This window comes from Hylobates moloch, unplaced genomic scaffold (genome assembly GCF_009828535.3).
Source record: "Hylobates moloch isolate HMO894 unplaced genomic scaffold, HMol_V3 SCAFFOLD_12, whole genome shotgun sequence".
In the NCBI taxonomy this organism is placed as follows: Eukaryota; Metazoa; Chordata; class Mammalia; order Primates; family Hylobatidae; genus Hylobates; species Hylobates moloch.
This window is the reverse complement of record NW_026652287.1, coordinates 72,300,331-72,325,917: the sequence shown is the minus strand read 5'-3', so window position 1 is coordinate 72,325,917 and position 25,587 is coordinate 72,300,331. Positions and strand designations below refer to the sequence as shown.

General features: G+C 38.7%; 1 protein-coding gene and 1 long non-coding RNA gene across 4 annotated transcripts in view; one reads left to right on the top strand and one right to left on the bottom strand.

Annotated features, from left to right (window-relative positions):
- Positions 1–6,377, bottom strand: part of TRHDE (thyrotropin releasing hormone degrading enzyme) — a 395,923-nt gene extending 389,546 nt beyond the window's left edge. For both annotated transcript variants that reach the window (XM_032170751.2, XM_058425822.1), the window contains exon 1: positions 5,376–6,377. In XM_032170751.2, the coding sequence (XP_032026642.1) occupies positions 5,376–6,286 (911 nt within the window). In that variant the 5' untranslated portion in view covers positions 6,287–6,377. The remainder of the gene's footprint in view (positions 1–5,375) is intronic.
- Positions 2,030–24,582, top strand: LOC116479020 (uncharacterized). 2 transcript variants are annotated; one of them, XR_004250914.2, is made up of 3 exons: positions 6,095–6,168; positions 6,768–7,106; positions 23,103–24,582. It is a non-coding gene; the product is annotated as an uncharacterized LOC116479020 (long non-coding RNA). The 2 variants fall into 2 exon arrangements; XR_004250915.2 differs by lacking the exons at positions 6,095–6,168; positions 6,768–7,106 and adding an exon at positions 2,030–2,111.
- The last annotated feature ends 1,005 nt before the right edge of the window (positions 24,583–25,587 follow it).

The following is a 25,587-nucleotide window of genomic DNA, read 5'->3' as shown; positions in this document are numbered from 1 at the left end:
TGCACAGCAAAGGAAATAAACAATAGAGTAAAAAGACAACCTATAGAATGGGAGAAAATATTCACAATCTGTACATCTATAAGTGATTAGTAACCAAAATATATAATGAAATCAAACAACTCAATAGCAAGAAAAAACAAAATCTGATTTTTTAAAGTGGGCAAAAGACCTGAATGAAAATTCCTCAAAATAAGACATACAAATGGCCAACCGGTATATGAAAAAATGTTCAATATCACTTATCATCACGGAAATGCAACCACAGTGAGATGTCAACTCACACCTGTAAGAATGGCTATTATCAAATAGACAAAAGATAACAACTGTTAGCAAGGATGTGGAGCAAAAAGAACCCTTGTACACTGTTGGTGAAAAATGAGTACACTATAAATTAGTACAGCCATTATGGAAAACAGTATGGAGGTTCATCAAAAAATTAAAAATGGAACTACCACATGATCTGGCAATCCCACTACTGGGGGATCATATATCCAAAGAAAAAGAAATCATCATGTTGAGGAGATATCTGCAACATGTTTATTGCAGCATTATTCACAGTAGCCGAGATATAGAACCAAACTAAGAGTTCATCAATGAATGGATGGATAAAGAAAATGTATACATACACTAATAAAACACTATTCAGCCATAAACAGAAGGAAATCCTGTCATTTGAGACAACATGGATGAACTGGAAGACTTCATGTAAGTGAATAAGCCAGGCACAAAAAGACAAATATTGCATGATCTCAGTAATATGTGGAATCTAAAAAAGTTGACCTCATTGAATTAGAGAGTAGAATGATGTTTACCAGATGCTAAGAGGTTAGGGGAAGAATGGAGTTGAGGAGTTACTGGTCAAAGGATATATAATTACTTAGATAAAAGGAATAAGTTCAAGGGATTTATTGTAAAGCAAGGTGACTATAATTAATGACAATATATTATATTCTTGAAAACTGTTGAGAGTAGATGTTAAATATTCTCACCACAAAAATAGCTATATGAGATGATGCATTTGTTAATTAACTACATTTGTTCCAAATGTATGCATACTTCAAAACATTAGGTTATACATGATAAATATATACAATTTTATGTTAATTAATTTGAAAAAACTGTATATTTAATTATTATCCAGGGTGATCAAATCGAATGGCACTACAGAAAACGCAGCAAGACAAACACCAATTGCATAAATTTTCTCCCTGAATGAATCATTATCACATGGTCAGAGCTTTTTTTTTAGTAAACATTGTCTAGATATGGTTTACTGGTGGCATTTTGAATTGTGTTCAAAATCCAGCACTGAACTCAGTTTTGCCATATGGTTATGTGAGCCTGACACAAAAACAATGAGCTAAGTCCATTAAGGAATCACAGAAAAAAGTTTTTACGGAAACAAATGGTTCTCAAAGATTTTTTTCAGTTCACAGTCCTCTATAGAGGGACAAAAAGCGATATACTCCTACTTGCTCATGTTCATCTATCTTCTTACCAAAGTGAATGGGAGAAACGAAGTTGCTTTCAATCTAAAAATAATGTAGTGAATTTCTTGTTTGTATTAAATACCATGAGTATTAATTCATTCTGAGTAAATTACAAGGCATCAGATCACACAAATACCACAGTAGAGCAAATGCCTACCCAGAGATAAAATCCTCCATTCTCTCCCCAAGATTTTTGCAAAAGGATGGTCCCAATTCTCTTTGAGAACTACCACTACTATTTTCCCATTTTACTTGGAGACTATAGTTTCTCTCTAAACAATCCTTTATAGAAAAGGACCTCATATTTTTAATGTCGTCTCACTTTGGCATGTTATAGATCCTATTAAAGTTTGTCAAAGAAAAACGGTCTCCCTTTTGAAAGTGAACAAAATGTTCTTTATCTTGGCTATATTTCCCTTTCAATTCAACCATCTGGATCTAAATTAAGGTACCCTACTTTGAACATGGGTGTGCTCACCATCTGGCTACCCAAAAGCGGCAATTATTTCAGGTAAATGAACATTTTACCTAATTCTAAGCAAGCATACTCTCTTGTCGGAGACTACAGCATAAATACACACCCATTTTTATCTGCCTGCTGCACACCTAGTTGATGAAAAAGTGAGTATGTATTCTGCCTAATTTACTTCTTGGTGCGTAGACATGTGGATTTTAGGAGAATTTATTTTCAATATTCAACAAGTGTAGTAACCAAGAGTAGAGAATTTGTCTCAACTTGGGAAACCTTGGGCTTCAAGGGGAAGCTTGTCTTCTAACCTTTGTACGTTACAGTATGGAAATCAGGAAAAGCAAGCCTTCCCAGTTGTACAAAGCCAGGCTACCTACAACACCCAGCGGTGAGTAAAACCTTCCAGGGGTCCAAGGTATATAGCACATAGCGGAATCTAATTTCCCTGCCGTCACCAAAATTCTTTTGCTCAGGTCTCTGAGAAGCAAGTTGAAGAATCAGACTGATAGGATTTTAATGAGTTAGTGTTTCCACATAGGCTAAGAGAAGTGGACTGCATTGTAGTATTGCTCTTTTAAGCATTTCAAGTTGCTCAATATGACTTCCTTTATCAGATTACATATTTGTTTTTATTACAGATATTATCCTATAATTAAATTGGCAAAATTATATCTAAAGACCAAAATGTTTAATCATTAATCAAATGAAAATTCAGGGCTTGCATCTGAGTCCTATTTGAAAGTGGGTTTTAAAATGCCAATTTACATTGCATTTTGTGGACAAAATAATCACCGATGAAAGCCCAACCCTAGCTGAGATGCTGATATAGGTCTGTTTAAAAATGCTCCATGCTCCAAGTGGCTATAGTAACAAAAAAAGTTTAATAAATAGAAAGTTTGCATAACTATGAAATGGTTTATTAGATTTATTTCTTTTGCCTTATTAACTCCAGTAGAAACATCCAAGAAATTATCAGATTTACTCTAGTAATAATAATGAGGAAAGAAAAAAATGAGAAACAAGGACTTTCTCTAAGATGCTGTTTAGAAATAAAACAATCCTGGGATTTTCAGAACACTGAGTTCTGCATTTCTAATGGGATGAAGAGTTTAACTATATGTTAACTAGGTTGAACTTCCAACCAAGTTACTTACTTCTTTGGGGAAAACTGCAAGAGAGTTTGAATACAAATATGCACTAGGCGTACAAGAAATCAGTTACGGGTCAAGCAGAAACATCTGGTCTTTTTAAGAGTCCCGTTAATTTGAAAGCATTGACCAAAACAAGCTCAGTTCTGCCAAACATATTTTGGCATGGCTCAAAAAACAGGATTTTTCAAAAGCATTTATTTCACCACAGCAAGATGTATCAGTAATAATATGCAACTCCCACTATTGACATTTTGACATAACAAGCTTGTTCCTAAACATGGTACGCAAATTTGTTTTCTATGCCTTTCCCCCATATTTGACATAATTCTGGGTTTAAAAAATATTTTTAATCTATATTCTTTAGAACATGTTGGAGGAAGTGGTAGAAGGGGGTTTAAAATATCCGTATCTGATGTCAGGAGTAAGAAAGTGAATATACATTCACTTATAGGCGGTTTTAACTATAATACAACTACTAAAGCATTGGGCGTTTTATTTATAGGAGGTTACTTCATAGAACTCTATAAATAATAAAACTTTTGCTTACTTTCACAACACATTGCAATTTCCCCAGCCTCTTACACAATAACTTCTTCTGAGAGTTTCCAAACACCATAAGCTCTGTCTGGTCCAGGGATTAGAGAACCAAAGTTCAAGTCCTAGCTCTCCACTGACAAGCCTGCTCACCTCCAGGGCCCTGGGCTTCTCTGAGCCCATTTTCTGCTGTTATGAGAATCACCTGAGAAAAGGAGAGGCTCTGCCTCATTACTGATCTGTAACCTGCCTCCTCTTCTAAAGTTGTTGGTTTAATTTTTAAGCTCACTTTGGTTGTTCATCTGCCCTCAGTCATTTAATTAATCGAAGTTATCTTAGCAATGAGGGAGTTAGAGCAAAGAACAAGAATCACTTATTCATTCAACAATATACCTGAGAGCTTACTGCCACGAGATACTCATGAGAGCTAACATTTATGGTGGATACTCTATATGCCAGGCACAGGGGTAAGTACTTTGTAATGCATTCACTCATAGACGTCTACACCAATCCTACAAGTAGAATATTATTATTGGTATCCCCAAGTTAGAATTAAAAGTCTAGGCTCAAGAACCAAACTCCCTGGGTCTAAATCCGAGCTTTGTCTGCTCACTCCTGGTGATCTTGGTCAAGCTATGTGACCCACCTGTGCCTCCATTTCCCCACCTGTAAAATAGGGAATGCTGATAATAGCGTCTACCTCATAGGGTTTTTGTCGGATTGAGTACATGGGTGTGCAATAAGCACTAGAAGTAGTCATGTCAGGAAAAGGTTAATTACCTTCCTCAAACCTCCACCAGAGTTAGATGAACAGCAGAGATTCGAACTCAGTTCTATTGGATTACGAAGTCTGAGCTCTAAACAAGTGGTGAAAAGCTCCACGGCCTCTCGGAAATTTTTTATAAAAATACAAAACTACACAAATGTAAAACGCGGCAAAGATACTAACAAGGCATTTGAGACTGACCACTAGCTTTCCCACCCCTTGACCACTGGAATCATCTCCAGAGGCAGCAACTCATAAACAAACAACTGGAGTCGCCCTGCCTTAGCACAGAGCTGGCAGCGCCCGCGAGACCACTTATCGCTGGCTCTGGCCTTGGCAACCTCCACCCCCGTCCCGGTCCTCTCAGCCTATCTCTGGAAACCATTCTTTTCACTCCGAATCTCAACTTGAAGTTTGGCGAAACTTTACGCAGCCAAAGCCCATCCTCTGCTCTGCACCTGGTAGGAGACTACTAATATTCAGAGAAGATGGGCATGTTGGGGGTGGGGGTGGAGAACGGTGTGTCCCTGACCTGCCCTGACATGCTAAACTGGATGCGCTGTTGTCTTGGCCTTCAGCGCCACGTATTTTCCCTCGACAGTAACTTGGCAAGCTTTTCATGTCACTCTGGCATCGCTCAGATTATCAGCTACCCTTCAGAAAAAGAGCCCTGCGTTTCGATGGCTAAGTAACTCCGACAGGAAGAGGAGAGGTCCCGACTAGCGGAGAGGGCAGCATTCATCTTTTGGCACCGGTGAGTCAGTTTGCGGAGTTGGCGGCAGCGAGACCACAAGGCATCTGGGAGACCCCGGGGTTCTGACTGCCCTACTCCGCTTTCGTTTCCTTCCCCCACCCCTGGCTTCCCGGGTATTGGAAGCCAGCTGGGTCCCCGGGGTCGCAGGCCGCCCAGAGGTTCGAGCCGCGCGGCGGGGTGGGGCGGCGCGGGGCACCGCCTCCCTCCATACCTTCTCTCCCCGTGGAGCACATAGGAGCTGCGGAAGAAGCCCAGGAGCTCATTCTCGATGAGCGCGTTGTAGATAATCTTCAGATTGTAATTCCTCTCCGCGTCCAGTGTCCTATTCAGCACCACCACTAAGACCTGGGTTTGCGGGTAGAGGAAAAAACCGGCCACAGGGACAGCCCCGAACGCCCGGTCCTCGGCCAGCTGCACTTTCTCCACCGCCACTCGGGAAGCGTGCAGCACTACGTAGCGGGTGGCGTTCCGGCACGCGATCTCCACGTTGACCTCCCCGGAGAAGGTGAAGTTCTCCATGAAGGCGGTGAGCATTAGATTGTAGTGCAGCGGCTTCAGGTGGCCCGACAGGCGCAGCTGCGTCCACGGCTGCCACGGCTCCCGCTCCTCCTCCGACGGCGGCTGGGCCGACGGGGTCCCCGGACTGGCCACCCCACCCGCCTCGGGCTGCGAGGAGTCCCCGCCTGCGTGGTGGTTGCGCCGGGCTGATCCAGGGAGGCTCCCGTTGCCGCCGCGCTCCGGAAAGCCTGCGGGGCCACCGTCGGCGCCCGGCGTGGCACTCGCCCCGCACTCGTCGAAGCGCAGGCTGAGCAGCACGGCTAGCATTGTGACCGCGAGCAGTGCCACGAGGGACACGGCGAAGGCCAGCACAAGCCGCTTGTGTACCGCGATGTGGCGCTCCGTGGTGCGGGGTCGCACTCCCACTGAGTCTGCCCACGGGTCGGAGAGCCCCCTGCCGCCAGCCCGAAGCGCGGCGGCGTCTTCCCCCATCGCGGCCGCGAAGGGTGAGCTGCTCTTCTCGGCCCCCTCCTCCTCCTCCTCCTTCTTCTTCTTCCTCTTCTTTTTCTTCTTCTTCTTTTTCTTCTCCTCCTCTTGCTCCCCCAGCTCGCCGTCCAGGGCCATCACACCGCCTCCTCCTCCTCCCCCGCCCCCTCCGGCACCCCCCGCGGGCGGGCCACCCGGGCCACAGCCAGAGCAGGCATCGGAGAGCGCACGCGGGCCGAGGGCGCGCGACTGGGGATGCTGGCCCGGGTTCTTTTAAGACGGGTTCTGGCCACAAGCGACGGCAGCTTCCGCGACCCCCATCAGCCCCGCCTCACTCTGGACGCCGGGCTGCGAGCTCTGGGAAGCGCCCAACTTGGAAAGCGTCTTGCTTGCCCAGCGCGCGCTACTTCTCGGGCGAGCACCCGGCGCCGGGGCACATGCTGCCCCCGCCCTTGCGCGCCTGCGGCTCCCGGCTCTCCCTCCCCTGCGCCGCGCTCTCGACTCGCTTTCCGCGGGAGCCTTCCAACCGGTCCTCGGCTGGGGAGAAGGATGGGAGCGGTGGGAAGAGCGAGGGTGTAGAGAGGGAAGTTAGGGCTTCCGCTTTCTTCCCCCACTCCAGCGGCGGCGTTCGGTCCTCTGGGTGGAATGTGCTCGCAGCAGCAGTGACGGCGGCCACAGCACGGGAGGCACCCGAACCATACACCCTGCAGCTGGAGAGGAAAGGATGGCCAAGGTGGGAGAGACTAGAGTGAACCAGCAGGAGGAAGTCCCAGGGCCGCGAAGCTACAACGGAGATCCGTCCTGGAAAAAGCCTTCTCCACCCTGCACTTTAAGCGGCGGTGGCGGCAAACGGCAGGAGGTTGCAGACCCGACAGCGAGCCTCCCTCATTCCAGTCTTGCTCTGCCCTCCGGAGATGACAAGTGAGAAAGAAGTGTCCGGCCGGGCCATCCCCTTCAGGTAGATGAAGCTCTGGGTTTGCTCCATATCCCCAGGGGGAGAGCCGAAGTGCGTATGTGCGAGCGCGTGTGCATGTGTGTGCGCGTGTGTGCGTGTGTGTATATACACAGGCTTCGGGTTTAGATTGCCAGGGCCACTCCAGCTGCATTGAGGGACTGAAACTCCCCGAGAAAGGCAAAGGAGAGAGAGCGCGCGAGGAGGCAGGAAAGGCGGGAGGGAGGGGAGAGGCTGAGCGGCAGAGGCAGGCACTGGGAGATTAGAGAGCTTTTTTCCGCTCTGTCACACCAGACACCCACAGCCACAGAGGGGGTTGCTGAGCCGCCTGCAAGAAGTACATTGTAAATCTTCAGCGCAACAAGCCCCGCAGTCACCCCTCTTCCTGACTTCTTAGCCCCGCGGCGCTCCACGGAGAGATCCTTGGAGCCTTTGGCTATTAACATAGAGAGCAAAAGAAGATCCTGCTAGGGAGATGTGGCTGTGTCAGATTTCACATCAAGCTCGCCAGAGGATTTGGAGGATTGTATGTAAATTGAAATAAATTCTCCAAAACCTGACTACATATATTACATTATACTGTGCGATATGTCCAGGTGTGCAGTACTAAAATAATGTTAGCAATGAAGCATTAAAATCCTCCGGAAGTAAAAGCCAAAGCAAGGTGATGTTTTCCCCATAGGATAATTCCCATCTTTAGACTGGGGAAATGATTAAAACACAATGCCTACAGTGTAACATTCAGAACCAAAACCTTGAGACTGAGAAAAGCTGGGCTTAATAGAACAGTGAACGAATATATTCCATGATTGGTCAGTTTTTCATTTCACCTAGCCATAATTACTTTCTTGCAGCTTTCCAGTGTTACCATGAACATTGTTTAAACTTTGTTAGGATAGTTATCAATAGACAGTTTGCTGACAGCAGGCAGCATCAAAATAGGTTCATAGCCCATTGGCTGGTTATGGACTCTTGTCTGAGTATATTGGAGTTTAAAATTGTACTGCAGAGTATGTATAAGTATGTGGGATATCCAACCCTCAGAATTTGTGTGAAGAACTCTAATTGGAACAATATTCAGAAAACAGCCATCCCAAAGGTGACAGCTAGGAAGCAGGAGTCTCCAGTGTTTAGTAAAACAAAGTGTGATTGGCTTCTGGGTTAATTTAAAAAAGTGAATAATAGAAAGAAAATGAGGTAATTCCTTTTTACATGTTTCTTTCATGTCTTCAAATCTTGAAGGCATTTTGCAAATCATGTCCATAGCTATTTTCTTACAAAAAGAAATAGTTAATGCTTCTGGCTTTGGAGTACTGAAAATAGACAATTAAAATATTGTGTTTGGCTTTAAAAGCATGACCAAAGAGAAGAGACCAATTACACATTAACCTTAGCCTGATAACCACTAAAAACACAGCACTGCTCGAGGAAGCCCTTTTTCATTTATCCCCAGATGGGGTACATGCTCAATGCCATACATTCTAAATGTCCATTTGAATCATTTTTAAATGATGATGAAAATAAGTGCCAGGGTGGGATTTTTTAAGCATGTTGTATGTGGGCCGTTAGCAACAGACCAAGGGAAATGCCACATTCTGTTCAAGTTACTTTTTTCTGCTCTGTTTTTAAATGTCTGTGCTCTTGCTGTCCATATGTATCTGGCTGTATGCATTTTAAGAGTTGAGGAGTTGGGGTTCATTCGTTTGTTTTCACAGAATCAGGAACTATAGTGCAAGCAAGTAAGAGGAGCCCTGAGATCCTCAGCAGGTCACCAGACTTCTCTGACTTTAGGGTTTTAAACTGGTAATTCAGTATTACTGATCCAATATCCATGGATTTAATACATTTGATTATCAGAGGCCTCTGGAATCATCCCGGGGAGTCTAAGACCCACTGCCTAAAGGAAGAGGTTACCCACTAAGGGATCTTTAAGACTTTCTCTTTCTAAAACATTAGTCAAGAAAAGATTCAAAGAAGGCTTTTTCTGTTTGTCTTTTTTAAAAAATGTGTACAAATTTGTGGGATACATGAGAAATTTTGTTACATGCACATAATATGTAGTGATCAAGTCAGGGTATTTAAGGTGTCCATCACCTGAGTACAATACATTTTTGCAAGGTATAGTCACCCTACTGTGCTCTCAAACACTGAACAGCTAGATTCCTTCTGTTTTGCTGTGTGTTTGTACGCTTTAACCCAGTTCTCTTCATCTTTCCCCTTTCCCTCACTCACGGTTCTCAGTCCGTTATCTCTTTCGTCTCTTTACCTCCATCTGTTCTTCTTTGTGTTTCATCAATGTTTATGTACTTCTGAAAATTACAAGGAAAGTCTCAAATATTTCAGAATTAAATAATACATTTACCAATTAATAAAGTCTCTACTAACTGTGATTAAATTAGTAAATGGATTATTTTTTCAGACCCAAGTGGGGTGGACATAAGATTATTAATATAAAATGGACACAACTTACTAGCTCATGGATTCCCCTTGAAGGTAACTTTGCATAATAAAACTTACTATCAAGATCAAGTAGGTAAATATTTCTTCCTTTCATATCAGTGTTACAAAGGTTTTCAGTGAGTTTTCTTTTTTTAATTTCTGAAAGTATCTAGTACACTTTCCCGAAGAAACAAGCACTTTAGTAGAAGAAACAAGCACTTTAGTAAAATAATTTTTAAATATTATTTTTTCTAGAGAATGTTCATTCTACCTTCAAAGCAAAAGTGGCGGGGGGGTGAAATTTCGGAGTTCGCACCTCACAAAAATATTAAAGACATAGTTTGCTAATATTCCTTTTTAAAGTTGCTTTCAGTGTTATAGGTCACTGGATTCAAGATAGGTTTGATTTTGCCAATACTGGAGCCATGCGGTGCTGTAAACAAGGAAATTAAACTTCCCAAAGTACCTGATGCTTCTCTCAGAAACATGTTTGTTAGGAGAATTTTATGATTACTTTATTTAGCTAATAAATATCACTGAAGTCATGATGTGGCCATATTTGATTCAGGGGCTTGTAAAAGTAAAAATTGTCTGAATATTTAACATACATGAGGCCAAACAGAAGTTGTTTTAAATAAAATCTACACCTTGGTCCTGAAAAGATCAAAATGAACTATCTTCAGTGAATGTATTGGCTTCAGGGTCTTATATTTGATTGTTTACAATTTAACTGCCTTTTTGTGTATTTTCACACTGGTTTGTATATAGAAGCACATAGTTAGGTGTCCTTGGGTACTCAATCTCTTCACATGTGAGTAAAACCTCATGTCCAGAAACAGCTTGGCTCGGGAGAAAGAACTAGATCCTGATCACCTTCATCTTCCTCTATTGTCCTAAGCCAGTACTTAATGGACTCAATTTCTCAATGTGTAAAGGAGTTAGATTTGGGGGTATCTTTCATCTCTGGACTTCTGTGAAAAATATACAGTACAGAAGCTAACATAGTACCCTCTTTTTGTTCTCAAGAAATATTTAATCTTCTTCATGAGAAGCAAAAAATAATTCAGTTAAAAACTAAAACTTTAATGGGTAAATTTTATGAAAGCACAGTAGTAGAAAAAGGACAGGGGGAAACAAACAAATCTTACTACTCTGGCAGTCAAAACTAGGCTGATGTATCGTATGAGAGGGATATGTTTCTGAAGACCTCCCTCAACTGGAGACCAATATGAAAAAAGAATGGTGAAGTTTCTGTTTAGCAGCTGAAGTGGTGCCGCCATGTGGCAATAGCAAAACAGCAGTCTGAAATTTGAAACTGATCATTTGATGAAATTTTTAATTTGGAGAAATTAACATTACTGCAAAGTTTATTAATATTTTTATATTGCAGACTTTCAAAATTTTATAACATTTGACCCACTGATCTGTTGATGTTGTTGTGGGGTTTCATATAAGAACTAGCCTTCCAGACAGAACATTCCTCAAGATCTTGAAGATGAGGAAAGAATTATTTAAAATCAGCTATAATTGAGATGGTGAAATTTCACGATTTCTGTAGTTTGTCCACAACAATTAACACCTTCATTTAACTGTTAGTTGTCTGACTTGTGTATTTAAAAGGATTAATCTAAATGAGATTTACATCTAAATTTGATTATATCTTTTTACCTCATAAAAACCTGTGAAACCATGAATTTGTTTTTATCTTTTTTCATTTTTTATTTTTACTTTTTATTATATATTTTTTTTTAGATATTAGGTCTCACTCTGTCGCCCAGGCTGGAGTGCAATGGTGTGATAAGAGCTCATTGCAGCCTCATACTTGAAGTTGTTTTTAATAGAAACATTTCCTAACCTATTAATATAATACTATGTGTTATTAGTCCCAGAAAAGTCTCATGATTATGTTTATACCAAGCTAGAACAAGCCTCACAGCATAAAATGGATATCTCTAGAGAGCAAATGTAAGGAAAAGAATGACCAAATAATTCAAATGTCATTTCCAATTTTAGCATTACATGTTATATCCAAAGACAGAATTAGTATCTCAAGAAAGTTATATCATTATCTGAGGGGTTCTCATGCTAAGTTAAAACTCTTTAGCGTTCACTCTAGGCTCTTTGGTTTATGACTTCTATAAGAAAGCTCTATAAAAAGTCAAAGTATAGATCATGGAAATGTTTACAATTTATTCATGAAACCTGCAAACATAATATAGACCAAAGTCTACAAACAATAGAAATTAAGTATTGTTCCAGAAATGTTTCCATTGAACTAGTTAATTTGTCTAGTCACTCAAGAAATGGAAATAGTGAATATACTCCTATTACTCCTATAACTGTTACCATGAACTTAAATTGCTGAAATCCATGTTTCCAGATAAATATGGCAGGAAGAATTAATGAAAATAATAATAATAGCTAAGATTTTTCAAGGGCTTAACTTGTACCAAGTATTTGTCTAAGCATTTTATGCTGTCTTATGTAATCATGAAAATCACCACCTTCAGGTCCATGCTATTATTTCCTCCACTTGACAAATCAAGAAACTGAGGCTGAAAAAGATTAAATATCTTGGCCAGAGTCATTTAATTAGTAGATGGCAGAGCTGGAATTCAAAGCCAGGCAGGTCATTTCATCACCTTTATATTTAACCTTTATGTCACACTATTTCCTGAAAGGTAAGCCAAATATAAACTATCCAATTGCATAATGAATACTTGCTACATAAATTATGAAGTCAGTGCCAGGCACTGTGCTAGGGATATAGCACTGAAGCAAACATGCCTGGTCTATACTCTCCTTGGAGAGGACAGTGCCTAGCACATGGTAAGTGCTACATGTTTGTTGAATAAATGAATAATCTAGTATGACCCTGAACAAAGAAATAATTATAATTTTGTAAGATAATGATAAAAAGAAAACCCGCAACATTATTACTCCTGGATTGAGAACTAATTAATTGAAAGAGTTGACTATAGCTTATTTTCATACTGCAGAATAAGCAGTTTACATGCTTTAGGAATCTTACCTCTTCAATGCATCCAAAAATATATATTTAACCCAGGCTTATTTGACAGCGCAAATTTACATAATTTGAATGGTCCCTCACCTCTTTCAAGCCAAGAAAAGTATCTGCTTCAACGGAGCAACAGATAAATATTAATGTAAAGTCACATAAAGACATAAAATATCCTGCTTTATTTCATCCACATGTATCTTCTAGTCCATATGTTTTTCTGTCTTCCAATCATTTATTCCCCATTCTTTCATTTAATAATAAAATATTGTTTATCACTTAAAAACTTTGCTCACTACAGATAGATTCTGCTTAATACGTAAATGTTTATCAATATAGCTGTTTAAATGAGGTAATTACAGTATTTTCTTGAATCTGAGTAACAAGTGATTATTATAAATGGGCTGATGAAGAGACATTGGAAGAAATATGGTGAAATTTTTCTTTTAGATAATGAAATGTCGCTAGTATTGAGGTCATATCACTGTATGTAAATTTTAAAAGCTAATTTTCAACTACAGTGTTTTTTATTTTTAATGATATATAACATAATATAAAATATATATAGTTTTGCTAAGGGAGGATTCTGGCCAAAGATACAGTCATGTTGACATGAGAAACACACCTGTTAGAGAATAGATCACAATATGTGTATATATAACAAATATACAACAATAATTATAATTGTTTTATTTTAAAACCTCACTGAATTCCTACTTTCAAACTATGGAAAAAGATGTATTCTGATTTTTTTCTTCAGGTACTAGATCTGTACATAAATAATATATTAATCGTGAACTGAAAAATCGCTCTTTTTTTCTGGGAGGGGGGTGTTCATGCCTTTTCCTTGTTTATATACAGGGATGTTTGCTAGAAAATTACCAGTTTCTTCCACCACATGACACTATAAGAATCCTCCGTACCTCTTTAATTTCAGGGTTACACACCAAGGCTACACCAACATATCATTTTTTCTTTCTCTGTACATGTTTCTCTGAGAGTATTGTCCCATTCACATCCCTATACAGGCTCAGAAGTTACTCTCCAAGTGCCTTGAAAGTCAGGTGAAAAATATATTTGGGGATCCAAGAATTATTCTTGAAGTTCAAACAATTAGACTTTGGCTAAAATGGCTTTTTCTTGTTCATTAAAAAATTTATTTGTATGCTATAATTACAAATATTAAAATCTAAATATGTTAGTATGCTTTGTATTACAAAGTTAAATATGTTGGGTCTTTTTTTTACATTTGTATTAACAACATTAAGCACTAGGCACTATACAAAAAATAAAAGAGAAACAGAGTTTATAATCAAATAATAATCATGGAGTCTGTATCTGGAAAGAGAAATAACTTTCCCACAAAATAACTACACAAAAATTTCAATTATTAACTCTTGAAAATAACCAGCTGCTTGATTGAATGAAACTTTTGGCTCTAGAACAGTCTCTATTAAAAAAAAATGAACCTAAAGATAACTGTTTTGAGTTATCGGCATATTAAAATTTGGTATCATTTTATGAAATAGATTTAATTCTCATAATAGAATTGATTTAATATCTAACTTGCCTGTGATCTTCACTTTTGTCACTTTTCTCTTTAGTGCCACCTTGTGGGTCAGCCAGTAACAATACATATATAGGTTCTGGAGGGTTTTTTGGTTTTTAACTCTGCTTGTATTAAAGCTAGACTTACAAAGAAATGTGATAATTCACATATGAGGCAATTTTGTTTGCTTTCTCAGAGAAGCAACCACTTCACAAGAAGATTCTGAAGTTGGCCATTTTTGACCCCAGAACAGTTTCTCATAGATTAGAAATATTGGAGTCTACACAAAAGTCGATATTCATTTACAAGATCATCACCAAACTTACCTTGCATAACATAAGTGGCAAGCTCTGACTTGTGATTTTTTCATAAGAAAAATGTTTTTTAACTCAGTATCATCATTTCTACAACAGTGTCCCATGATAATTGATTCTAGGTGATTTGAAACACTGTTTTAGTCCTGTTTTAGAAAAAGCTCCCATATCTGATTTAATCTCATATGCAGCTTACTTCTAACATCCGATTGAATTTGCACTGAATTACCTTACTCGGTTTATTTTTTAATTATGTTGCAGTTACAAGGGAATAAGGAAAAGTCAGTATAGTGCGTTGAAATGTCTTTTTTAATTGAGACACACAAGAAATGTGTTATAGGTTCCCAAACATTCTTCATGTATTAGAGAGGTTATAATAATCTTTTGAATAGCCATGTGAAAAGGAATGGTTTCACCTGAACATGTTAGAATTTATTGCTACATTTTTTGTGTGTTGTGATAGAGAGATAAATTTTTAAATCGCATTTATGGAGTCATTTCAGAACAAGTAGAAATCATATGTGGTCACTTTGAATGTGTAAGTGTTTGTATCTGAACTCCTCCTGCCCTATTAAGAGTTGAAGGTTGTACTATATGTTACTCAAAAAGTAATTTTCCCCGGATATGCAACAAGGCCTCAGATTTGACCTATAACCTGAATGTCATAAGCTATCCATTATCTATGCTGGAAGCACACCACCAACAACAAAAAAGTTTTAAGTATTTTTATAGGCTTGCTAAAATCCGATTATAGAACCAAGGCAGTCAAATACCATGAGTAAGACTGCAGAAACCCTAGAATTTAACTCCCTAGTTATTCTTAATGAGCGAAATCTATGCTTTCTGTCTAAAAGCAATGTATTGCGCTTTCCAATTCAGGAAATGCATTTTAATTGCTATACCCATTGATAACATCAATCTGTCCATGACATTCTGACATATATCCAGTTTCCTATGGATTCGGTATAGGAGCAAATTAAAAGATGCACTAGAATAGTAACATTTAATCCATAATCCTCCATTTAACCTTTATGTGGCTGTCACTGAACAAGTCCTGTTTTTAGAGTTAAACCAAAAAACAAAACCAAACAAACAAACAAAAAAAAAACATGCACACACACTAGAGAAAGGGCTTTCTTTTTAACCTGGGGGCCATGAAAAAGTTTTGACCATTCCCCAACCCCCATGCTTCAACTTTAGCTTTGATAGTGACAGTATGTCTTCCTTCAGTTTAAGTTGAACAAACTTCTGCATAAGACCCTCCAGAAAACCTCTGAACACATACAGTTTTGGGAGCAATGGGGACTGAACTAGGTACAAATAGGTGATACTTCAGCACACAATTCCTGGGATAAATTTTATCTTCTTCTCATTTTTATTTTTATTAACTATATGGGGTTTTTTAAACAAGTTACAAGAAGCAAAACATATTTTACCTTTACTCTGTTACATATTTCAAATTAAGCAGATCCTAATTAATTGGGTTACATTATATAACAATAGCCTTTTTAATATCAAATGGTTTTTATGATCTCTCTTCAATTTTTCTTAAAATGAGACTGCACTAAAGATTTTCTTGACATTTCTGAGAATTTCATTTTCAGTTTCAAAAAATTATTTATTCCTTTAATCTTTCAATGTGGGAAAGTAATGAATATTGATTCATTTTTAGAAGCGCTAACATCCAACTAGGTAAACTTCATAAGTGATGGCTATTAATGTTCTCTTTCATCTTCTAGACAGAAAATCAAAGCTATTTAAAGTAAAGGATTTGTTTCAAATCAATGTATGTCCACAAGTTAACATTAATGTTTACAAACACTTTCTGTGATAACTGTGTCTTACTTGGGTGTATATATGTCTTTTTATCTATCTGTAAAGATATAGTTGCAAGTAGATGTGAGACGAATGTTCATGTTTCTATATGGTCTGAATAAAAGTGTTATCACTATGCTAACCTGCAGTGTTATAAAATGCACCAATGGCTCTTTGTGCCACTCCTTCATTTTCAGTGGTTACCAAGATAGTCAAATTAAACTGCTGATGTGATAATCATCCAAACATTTAATTTTAACACTATGATTATAGAATTTTTTTATTTCTATGAGATTTACCTATAGTAGCTTTCTGTTTAGTGTTCAATGTTCTATAGCAGTTTCCTTTTAAATGTTCAGAGCAGGAGCTATACCCTCTAGGATGTGCAAATAATCAAGTCTTAGCAACCTTATAAAATATAATCCACATTATGAATCAAACAGAATGAGCCTTCAGATCTGATTGCCTAAGGCTCAAAATGTTAATGCTCCTGAAACGCCTTGTACATATTAGCTAGTTGAAATTGCATTAAAACAAGAGAACGAATTGTAGTCTTGACCTCAGTCTCATTTCACCAGTCTTTGCCTGCTACTGCCAGCCTGAGAGGGGAGCTTCTGCTCTGCAGATGGATGGACAGCTGCTGATTTCACCTCCTGTCTGTTCCCACAATTCCAAAAGAATTAGGCCTGAGGAGCTTTATCTTCTGGTGTTCCATTGTGAACTGACTTTATTAAATTTTTTCCAAAGTTCAGTGTTCTTCAGTTCTTTCTCAGAGTACAAATTGAAGAGACACAGAGCCAGTTCCAAATGAACTGAAATTGTTTTGTAAAAAATTAATTCAAACAATAATGCCATGGAAAAGCACTTTGAATTTTTCAATTCCCAGGCTATTGATTCTAAAAAAGAAACAATTCTAAATTATCCACATGTTCTCATTTATTAGTCTAGAGCTCTTGCCCAAAGAATTATTTGCCAAGATAATATATAGAACATCAGGATGATTTACTTGCTTTTCTAATACCATTTTGCCCACAAACTCTATGGAACTGAAAGAATGTCAGCAGCAAAAGAAGGTCCACTAGCAGCTATAAAAGAGAACTCACTAATGAACAATAAATATCTAAAAGTAAAGGGAAATGAGCCGAATTCCATTTTCAAAAGCCAAAATTCTGCAGTAGGTAAATATCACAGATAGCATTGCTTATTATTTATAATCACTAAGAGTAATCTATCATTTCTTTAAATCCTCAAAATAGGTCTCTGCCAGCCACATTACCGCCTGCAGAAAAGTTTGTTATGACTGCCTGGTTTTGTAAAGTCCAGACAACTTTACACTAAGCTGAATAATGTTCATTTACTCAAAAGCTATTCTAAAATTGTAGAGTTAATGAACACAATCAAAGTTAGTGCTTTAACTGAAAGATAATTTTCTGTACCCTTTGGAGTCCAGTCCAGTACCATCAAGATCTGGGAAAATACAACTGGTAAGCACTTTGACTTTTTCTCAGAAAATCATTATCCACTTCCTTCATACTTACTTAACATCTCAAGAAAAGGAAAGAAAGGGGGGAAATATCTAAAATTTTAATCTAAATCTTTCTTAAACTGTGCATTTCAAATACATAAAATACTGTGTGAAAGGGTGTTGAAAGTAGTATCTAGAAATGGCTTCCAACTCTATAACTTGGTATAAGCCTTGTGGAAAGTAATTTACCAACGGCTGTCAAAATTCACAAATCTAAAGACTGTAGCAAGACTCTTGAGATACCTTGTAACTATTGGCATGATTCCTTCCTACTAGAATGAAAGTTTCTTCAGGGCGGGAAACACATAGATTCATTTCTGTATCCACAGAGCAAGCAAAGATTCTGGGACATACTGTCCTTCATACGCATATTTCGAATGAATGAAGGCTCCATTTGGTAGTATTCATCATCAGCTTCTTGGCCCTTACTACTCCCTTCTCTCGTTTAAAGCTTATGTCCTCTTCCCTGCCCAGCACTCTTTTTGGCTGTATGCCTGATAAGGGTGCTCCTCAGCTTGGCCTCCTTTGACTTTATTCCTCCCCTGTTCTACTTTTAGAGTCTCAATAAACTCTTGTTTCTTACAGTGGAAAAATGCGTTTAGAAATCAAGACTGGGCATTAAATTTGCTCATTGCTGCTCAGGCATTGTTGCTCCCGTGTCCAGTTGCTCCCAGTGAGCCACTCTATTGGAGTTGGTCCCACAGCCAAGACCCTACTTTTCCCTAGCTCTAGCCTAGAAACTTGTCACCAGAGCATTAATCTACATTTTAGAAAGGATTACCTACCAAAAAAAAACTATCATTTTTCCTGAATAAGTAATATGTTCTAGAATCAGCGTATGATCCTCTCAGCTTCCTTTTTGGAAACCAAATGATGATTCTCCTGGAGAAAGAATTTGACTAGATGTTGAGACAATTTAGGCTATATAATAGAGTCCTACTTGACAGACGAGTTAGATTTTGAAATCAGCATATAAGAGGCACCTAATGTCAAATTTGCACTTGAAAAAAATTCCTAAACTGTGCACACATTGCAGTAAACCATGATTTTGTGGATCCCTTCCTATACAGCAATGTGTATATATAGATGTGCATAGAAAGTATGTGCCATCTTACAGTATTTTCAGTATTTTAATTAAGTTGAATTTGAAAAAATAAAATACATGCTATAACTCTGCTGTTTTAAGAACACTGTTACCAATTCACTACTATGTTTACATGATGCCTAAATAGCCAGCCAATGCAGAAAGGTCAGTTAGAAAATGAGGCCAATCCTCGCCTCTCTTTCTTTTCATTGAAAGGGTGTCGGTGAGTGTCAGGTTCCACACAAAGCAGGAGCTGGGCATGAAGGCAGTTTGATGGGAGTCAGGGTCTATGGAGGGAGGGCTGCTGAGCAGGGCAGAGGCCTGCTAGAATCAGATGCTTGGCTCCACACGGGGAGTCCACTTTCCTAATGCTGGAGAAGGTACAAACATGGAAAGAGGAAAAGTTGAGATGAATGATGTGGTATTAGATTGGAATTGGAAGAGTGGATATATTAGTATATATGACATGTAAATAAACATGGATTTAAGGGTGTGTCTGTATGTATCCATTGAAGGGACCTGGGAGTAAAAATGCCTGAGCAGCAATGAGCAGATTTAATGCCCAGTCTTGATTTCTAAATGCTTTCCACTATAAGAAACAAGAGTTTATTGAGACTCTAAAAGCAGAACAGGGGAAGAATAAGGAGCTTTGAATATGTTGAGCCAGAAGGTAAGAAAGTTCTCAGAAAAACAATGAGAACATGACCAAAGGATCCAGGAGCCACCTTGAAGGAACTACTGACCAAATCTGGAACAACTTAAGCATAAAAATAAGTAATGAGAGTAGTGGATTATAATCCACTGCATAAAGAGGAACCCATGAATCCACAATTATATAATAAGTAAACAGATAAATGGGAAGAAAATAAATGGGTAAGAGATTGGGTAAGAGATTATTTCTTAAATTAGAATGCCAAGTAATAAATACAAAAGGAATTCAAGCAAGACATCAATAAATGCTAAAATTAGTGGATGAAAGTGAGATAAGAAACAGAATTTTACAGAGTTTCAAAGTATCTTTCTACAAAATGTTTAATTACAAAGGGAGAAAAAGTTAACATTATAGTGGAGAAACCTAACAGACACTGTCTGATGAAGTGATCAAAGTAATTGGAAAAATCAATATCATATGTCACCTAATCAAATGCAATGAGAAAAACACAACATCACTTCTATAAAATTTATAACCTGGTTATAATCAAGAGGAAACATCGGACAACAGAAATTTGGAGAATTTCTATTGAATAACTGACCTTCGAAAATGTCAAGGTCATGAAAGTCAAGTAGAGATTGCAGAACTCGTTCAGACTAAAAGAAGATAGACATGGCAGACAATGGAGTGTAACGTCTTCTCCTGAACTGGACCTTTTTACTCTAAAGACATGAGAACAACCGGCAAAACTTGACTCGGGTCTCTGGGAGAAGTATATTCAGGAGTCCACCATACTATTCATGCAAATTTATTAAATTCATTCATGCAAATTTTCTGTAAGTTTGAAATTATTTGAAAATGAAAAAATAAAACCAACTTTATTCTTATTCTTTTTTTAAGCTCTCACTGTGCAGCTCTAAAGTTACACAAGCCAAGAAAGGGACATTAATGGGAAATTAATGACAGCATCAATAAAATGGAAAAGAAGATGAACTAATTACATGACGTCAACCAACCAGTTTTTTCAAAACAGGTTTTACTGTTTGGAGTTTGTCTAGTCTGCTGGCATCTTGTAGGCACCAGCTTTGCCTATTCACATTTTCCCTTCACATAGCCTGTGTACCCATTTTAAACACAGCAAAAGATACTTTGAGAATACCTTCTGCACTAATTTTATCTTTTATTTTCTTTCCTTTTCTTCTTACCTTCCTTCCTACTCTCCTTTATTTTTGGAAGCTGCATTCACCCTACTGGAAGAACCTATTCTGAACATAAAGTAGTTTTCCTCATCCTGCTCATCCCAATGACAAATAGGTTAAGTAGCATCTGGTGAGACAAGAGAAAAGAGTGACTACACATTTACCCTTCTGCACCCTCATCTTCTACCCATCTGTCTCTCCTTCCTTTTCCTCTTCATCACTATTTTCCCCTTCTTTGGACCAACAATTTAAACTGTTCTTAAAATTTATTAAAGAGAAGTGGACCTCCAGCAATTTTTATTGCCCCTATAATCTAAAGTATTCAAACTCCTCACTTGAAACATGAAAGAAAATCAGGATGTAAACATTCCCCTTTTTAAACTTTTTTATTTTCTAAACCATCTTCCTCTGCATTAACTCAGTCTGCCACTCTAAACAGCACTTGTCAGGAATGTGTGAAGTTATTAAGAGAAGGAACTTTAGAAGATCTAAATTCAAATTACCTTGACTACCATTCTTTAGTAATAAAAGGGGAGGTAGAAAGAAGACAGAAACCACCAGATTTTCTAAAATCTCCAGCAACATTCATGCATCTAAAGCATCTGAGAAACAATGACCCAAGTTATATTGGGAGAGATATTTTAGCTCTCTTGCCTCAATCTAACTCACAGAAACTTGGGAAATATCAAAAATCCCTTATTCTAAATGTTTTGGTCAAGAAGTGTTTTGGATTTCAGATTTTGGAATATTTGCATATACATAGTGAGATATCTTAGGGCTAGGACCCAAGTCTAAACACAAAATTCATTTATGTTTTATATGCCCTTTAAACACCATAGCCTGAAGGTAATTTAATATCATATTTTTAATAGTTTTGTGCATGAAACAAAGTTTTGACTGTTTGACTGTGACCCATTACCTAAAGTCAGGTGTGGAATTTTCCACTTATTACCTGGAGTGCATCATGTTGGCATTCAAATAGTTTTGGATTTTGGAGCATCAGATTTCAGATTTTTGGATTAAGGATGTTCAACCTGTATTAGCCTGGTGCTTTTCTCCTCATAATCACTCCAATAATTATGAAAGGATAATCATAAAGATGACAACAATTACAACAAAGATGATAAAAAAATAAAGCCACTTGGCAGCACTATTTGTGGCCTCATGAAAATGATTCCCAATGTCATAATTCCCTCTGAGATCCCACAATAAAAAACTATTGGACCTAGAACTGCATACCACAGTTATTGGTCATTTCACATGATGCCATGTTCAGGCATAGCTGGTATGAGTGCTATTTGCTTTCATCCAGTGGAGCTATTCTCAGTAAGCTTCATCTCTGTGCTGATGAGAGCCTGGGTCTGTTCTTCTGGCCCAGGATCTTCTCCACACCTCTCAAAGGACTGCAGCTCTCCTTAGATATTCTGTGTACCATAGGAAGGGGCTAGGATGTGTTCCCCAATTTACAGCAATCTCTTTTCAACATGGTAACTAATGCAAGTATTAGACCACAAGGCTTCCCTTTGGAAACTTGTCCAAAGGTTGTCATCTCTGCTATTCATTCATTCACTCATTTATTCAACAAATATTTATTAAGCAACAAATGTGTGCAAGGTACTGTTCTTGGCAAAGTGAACAAAACAGATTAAAATTCCTGATCTTGTGGAACTTGCATTCTAATAAGGGAGCAGACAAATTTTTTTTAAATGAAGTAAAATAGGGAGTGCTGGGCCCAGGAAGAAAGGGTTACAATACTAAATACGATAGGGAAGCCCTCAAATTTGAACAAGGATCTGTAGGAAGTGAAGTATGTTGATATCTGGGGAAGAGGGAACAACAAAAGCAAAGGAGTTGATAGAGGAATGTTGCTGGTATCTGAGATATGGCAAGCAGGTCTGGGTGGCCAGAGACGAGCAAAGTAGGAAAAAAGGAAAAGTAGGTGGGGTTGGAAAAATAATGGGGAGCCAAGATTGGATAAGGTTTTGTAGGCTATTGTAAGTACTTAGACTTCTACTAAGTGATGGAAAGCAACTGGTAAAAGTTGACTTTCAATTGGAAAGAGCCATGAAAGTTGATGGATGGTCAACTTTTGACCTGAGGAATGACATGACCTATTGTATGTTTTAGAAAAGTCCTTCCGGTAGATTTAATGAACATTCACTGAAAGATAAAAAAGAAGGTAATTGAAATAATCCATGCAAGAGATGATTGTAGCTTGGATAAGGAGGGTAGTAGAGGGGTGGTGAGAAGTGGTAGAGTTTTGCTGAAGGATTATACATGAGGTGTAGGTAAGAAACCTACAGATGTTTGATCTGAGCAGCTAGATGGATGAAGTTGACATTTATCACAGGACAGTTCCCTGAATGGCCCTGGACCCATCCAGTTCTCCCCCTTTCTTGTTTATAGTTACCAAGAATAACTGTAGAATGTGCTGGGAATGCAATGTCCTGAGATAAGGAGCAACTGCCTGAAACAGCCTGGACCTTATTCCTGTACTTCCTAGGGAATCTAACATCTCAAGTTAAAGAGGAACTGCCCGGGACAGCCCGGGGACTGTTCTTCTCTCCTGAGAAGGAAGATTACCTCCAAAGCTCATCCATTGAGTCACACTGCCCCTGTGGTGGAGGGCGGGCTGCCTTTCCAGGTTCCTCAGCTGTGGTGCAACTGAAGCAGGCACAATCAAGACTCCATCTGCTCAAGGCAGCTTTCTCGAACCTTGGGGAACCTACTCACAATGGATCACAGGCTTCTTTTGTTTCTTGCTGCCTATCTGTAAGTAATTAACTTGCTTCATATAACGTGTTGCACATGAGTGTGTTCTGTCTCATAGACTCAGGGAATTGGTAACACTGCAGCCGAGGATGCAGTGGACAGAAGTCTTCTGACTCCTGTTCCTTGTGGTTGACACAGTGATGATGATCTCTTCTGTCCTCCACAAAGTGGAAGTCCTCTCTTGGGATTGGTTATTGGTGAAACCACTTCGCAATTTATTAAGATGGCAAAAGCTTAGGGAGCGGCAGATTTGAGGGGAAGATCAAGATTTTTCTGTCAGTATTGCAAATAGTCAAAAATATGTGGTCCAAGAAGTGATCATTATCTTTGGCATTGTGCAAGTCATTAGTGACCTTCACGTGAACAGTCTCAGTGGAGTGTTGGAGGAAAAAGCCTAACTGAAGAAGGTTCAAGAGTGAATGGAAAAAGAGCAGTAGTACGTGGAGAGTGCAGGCAAGTATTTCCAGGGGCCTTTCTTTAAAGAGTAGTAGAGAAAGGAACATCATTTTTGGATGGGGGGAGAGTTAATTATAGCATGTTTATATGCTAACGGAAGTGATCTACTCATGGGGAAAATCTTGATGATGCAAGAAAGAAAGGGATTTGTTGGAATCTTGTCCTATAACCGGTGAGAGGGGATGGGTTCTAGAAGAAAAGGCGTGGGTCTTTGTTTGAGGTCAGGCAATTCATCTGTAGGAACCAGTAGGAAGATGGTTAAGTGGGTACCTGTGGTAGTGGATGTTTGTGAACATTCTTTTCTTTTCCATTGTTTCTATTTTCTCAATAAAGTGGGAAGCAAAAATCAGCTGAGTGAAGATGAGGAAGAAGGTGTTAAAGGTTTGAAGAAAAAAGGAAAAGGATATACTAATCTAAGAGGACGAGTAAGTAGAACATAGATAATGAAAATGCTGGCCCTTAGGACTGTTGGGCCTAAATGCTCATACGATATTGGTGGTCACAAATTTGAACTTCCTCTAGAGCCAATTTTTGCATGTGTGTGCAGCCCTGGAGTAGTTGGAGAGTTGGATTTCATAGGATTGAGGGTCAAGCAACTACAACCAGGGAAGAGTGGGACAAGGGAGATAAAGGATATTGGCAGGGGAGCAATTATAAACATGGACCATGATCAAAACTGGATAGGAAGGAAAATAGGGATAAGAGGGGTGGAAGGTTAAAAATAGTGAAAATGAGATAGAATGAATAGGTTGTAGGTCCCTGTAAAGTTGAAGAAGTATTATTATGCAGTACTCGTTATTGAAATGAGGTCACAATGCTTAAGGCACAGTGAATCCTAGAAAATAGTGGTTTTGTTTCTCATTAGGCAATACATTCCTCTTTGCTCCAGAATGCAACATACATGTATCCTTTTCTGTACTATTTTTTAAGAATTCATACTTAATTCCACTGACTGCCACTCAATTTTAATGTACAGTAGAGAATTCCTATACTACGTTTTATGAATCCATTCCTTTGAATTTCATTTATAATACTTCATGACTGACACCTGGCTTTCCACCAAGACTCAATTTTCATAGCAAGCCTCATCATCATAAGCCCCCAAATTAACAGGATGAGGAGGAAGAATTGGCAGGCTAAAGAAGATGATTATATCAATTAATGCAGAAAAAGCATTTGATAAAATCCAATATTCGTTTGTAATTAAAAACTCTCAGCAAGTTAGGAATAGATAGGAATTACTTCAACTTAATGAAGACTGTGTTTAAAAACCTTGAGTATTTTCATCAGTTATAACAAATGTACCACTCTGGTGGTGAATGTTGCTAAGGAGGGAAGCTATACATGTGTGGGGAAAGGAGATATGTGAGCAATTTCTGTACCTTCTACTCAATTTTCTGTGCGCCTAAAATTGCTGTAAAAAATAAAGTTCTTTTTTTTAAAAACCTACAGCTGTCATTCTTAATGCTGAAAGACAGAATGCTTTTCTCTAAGATAGGGAACAAGGCAAAGATTCAGTTCTCACCACTCCTATTCAACACAGTACTACAAGTTCTAGCCACTGAAATGGGGGTTGGGGGGAAGCAGAAGAAGAAAAGAAATAAAAGACATACAGTTTCAAAAGGAAGAAATAAAATAGTCCCTATGTGCAGATGACATGATT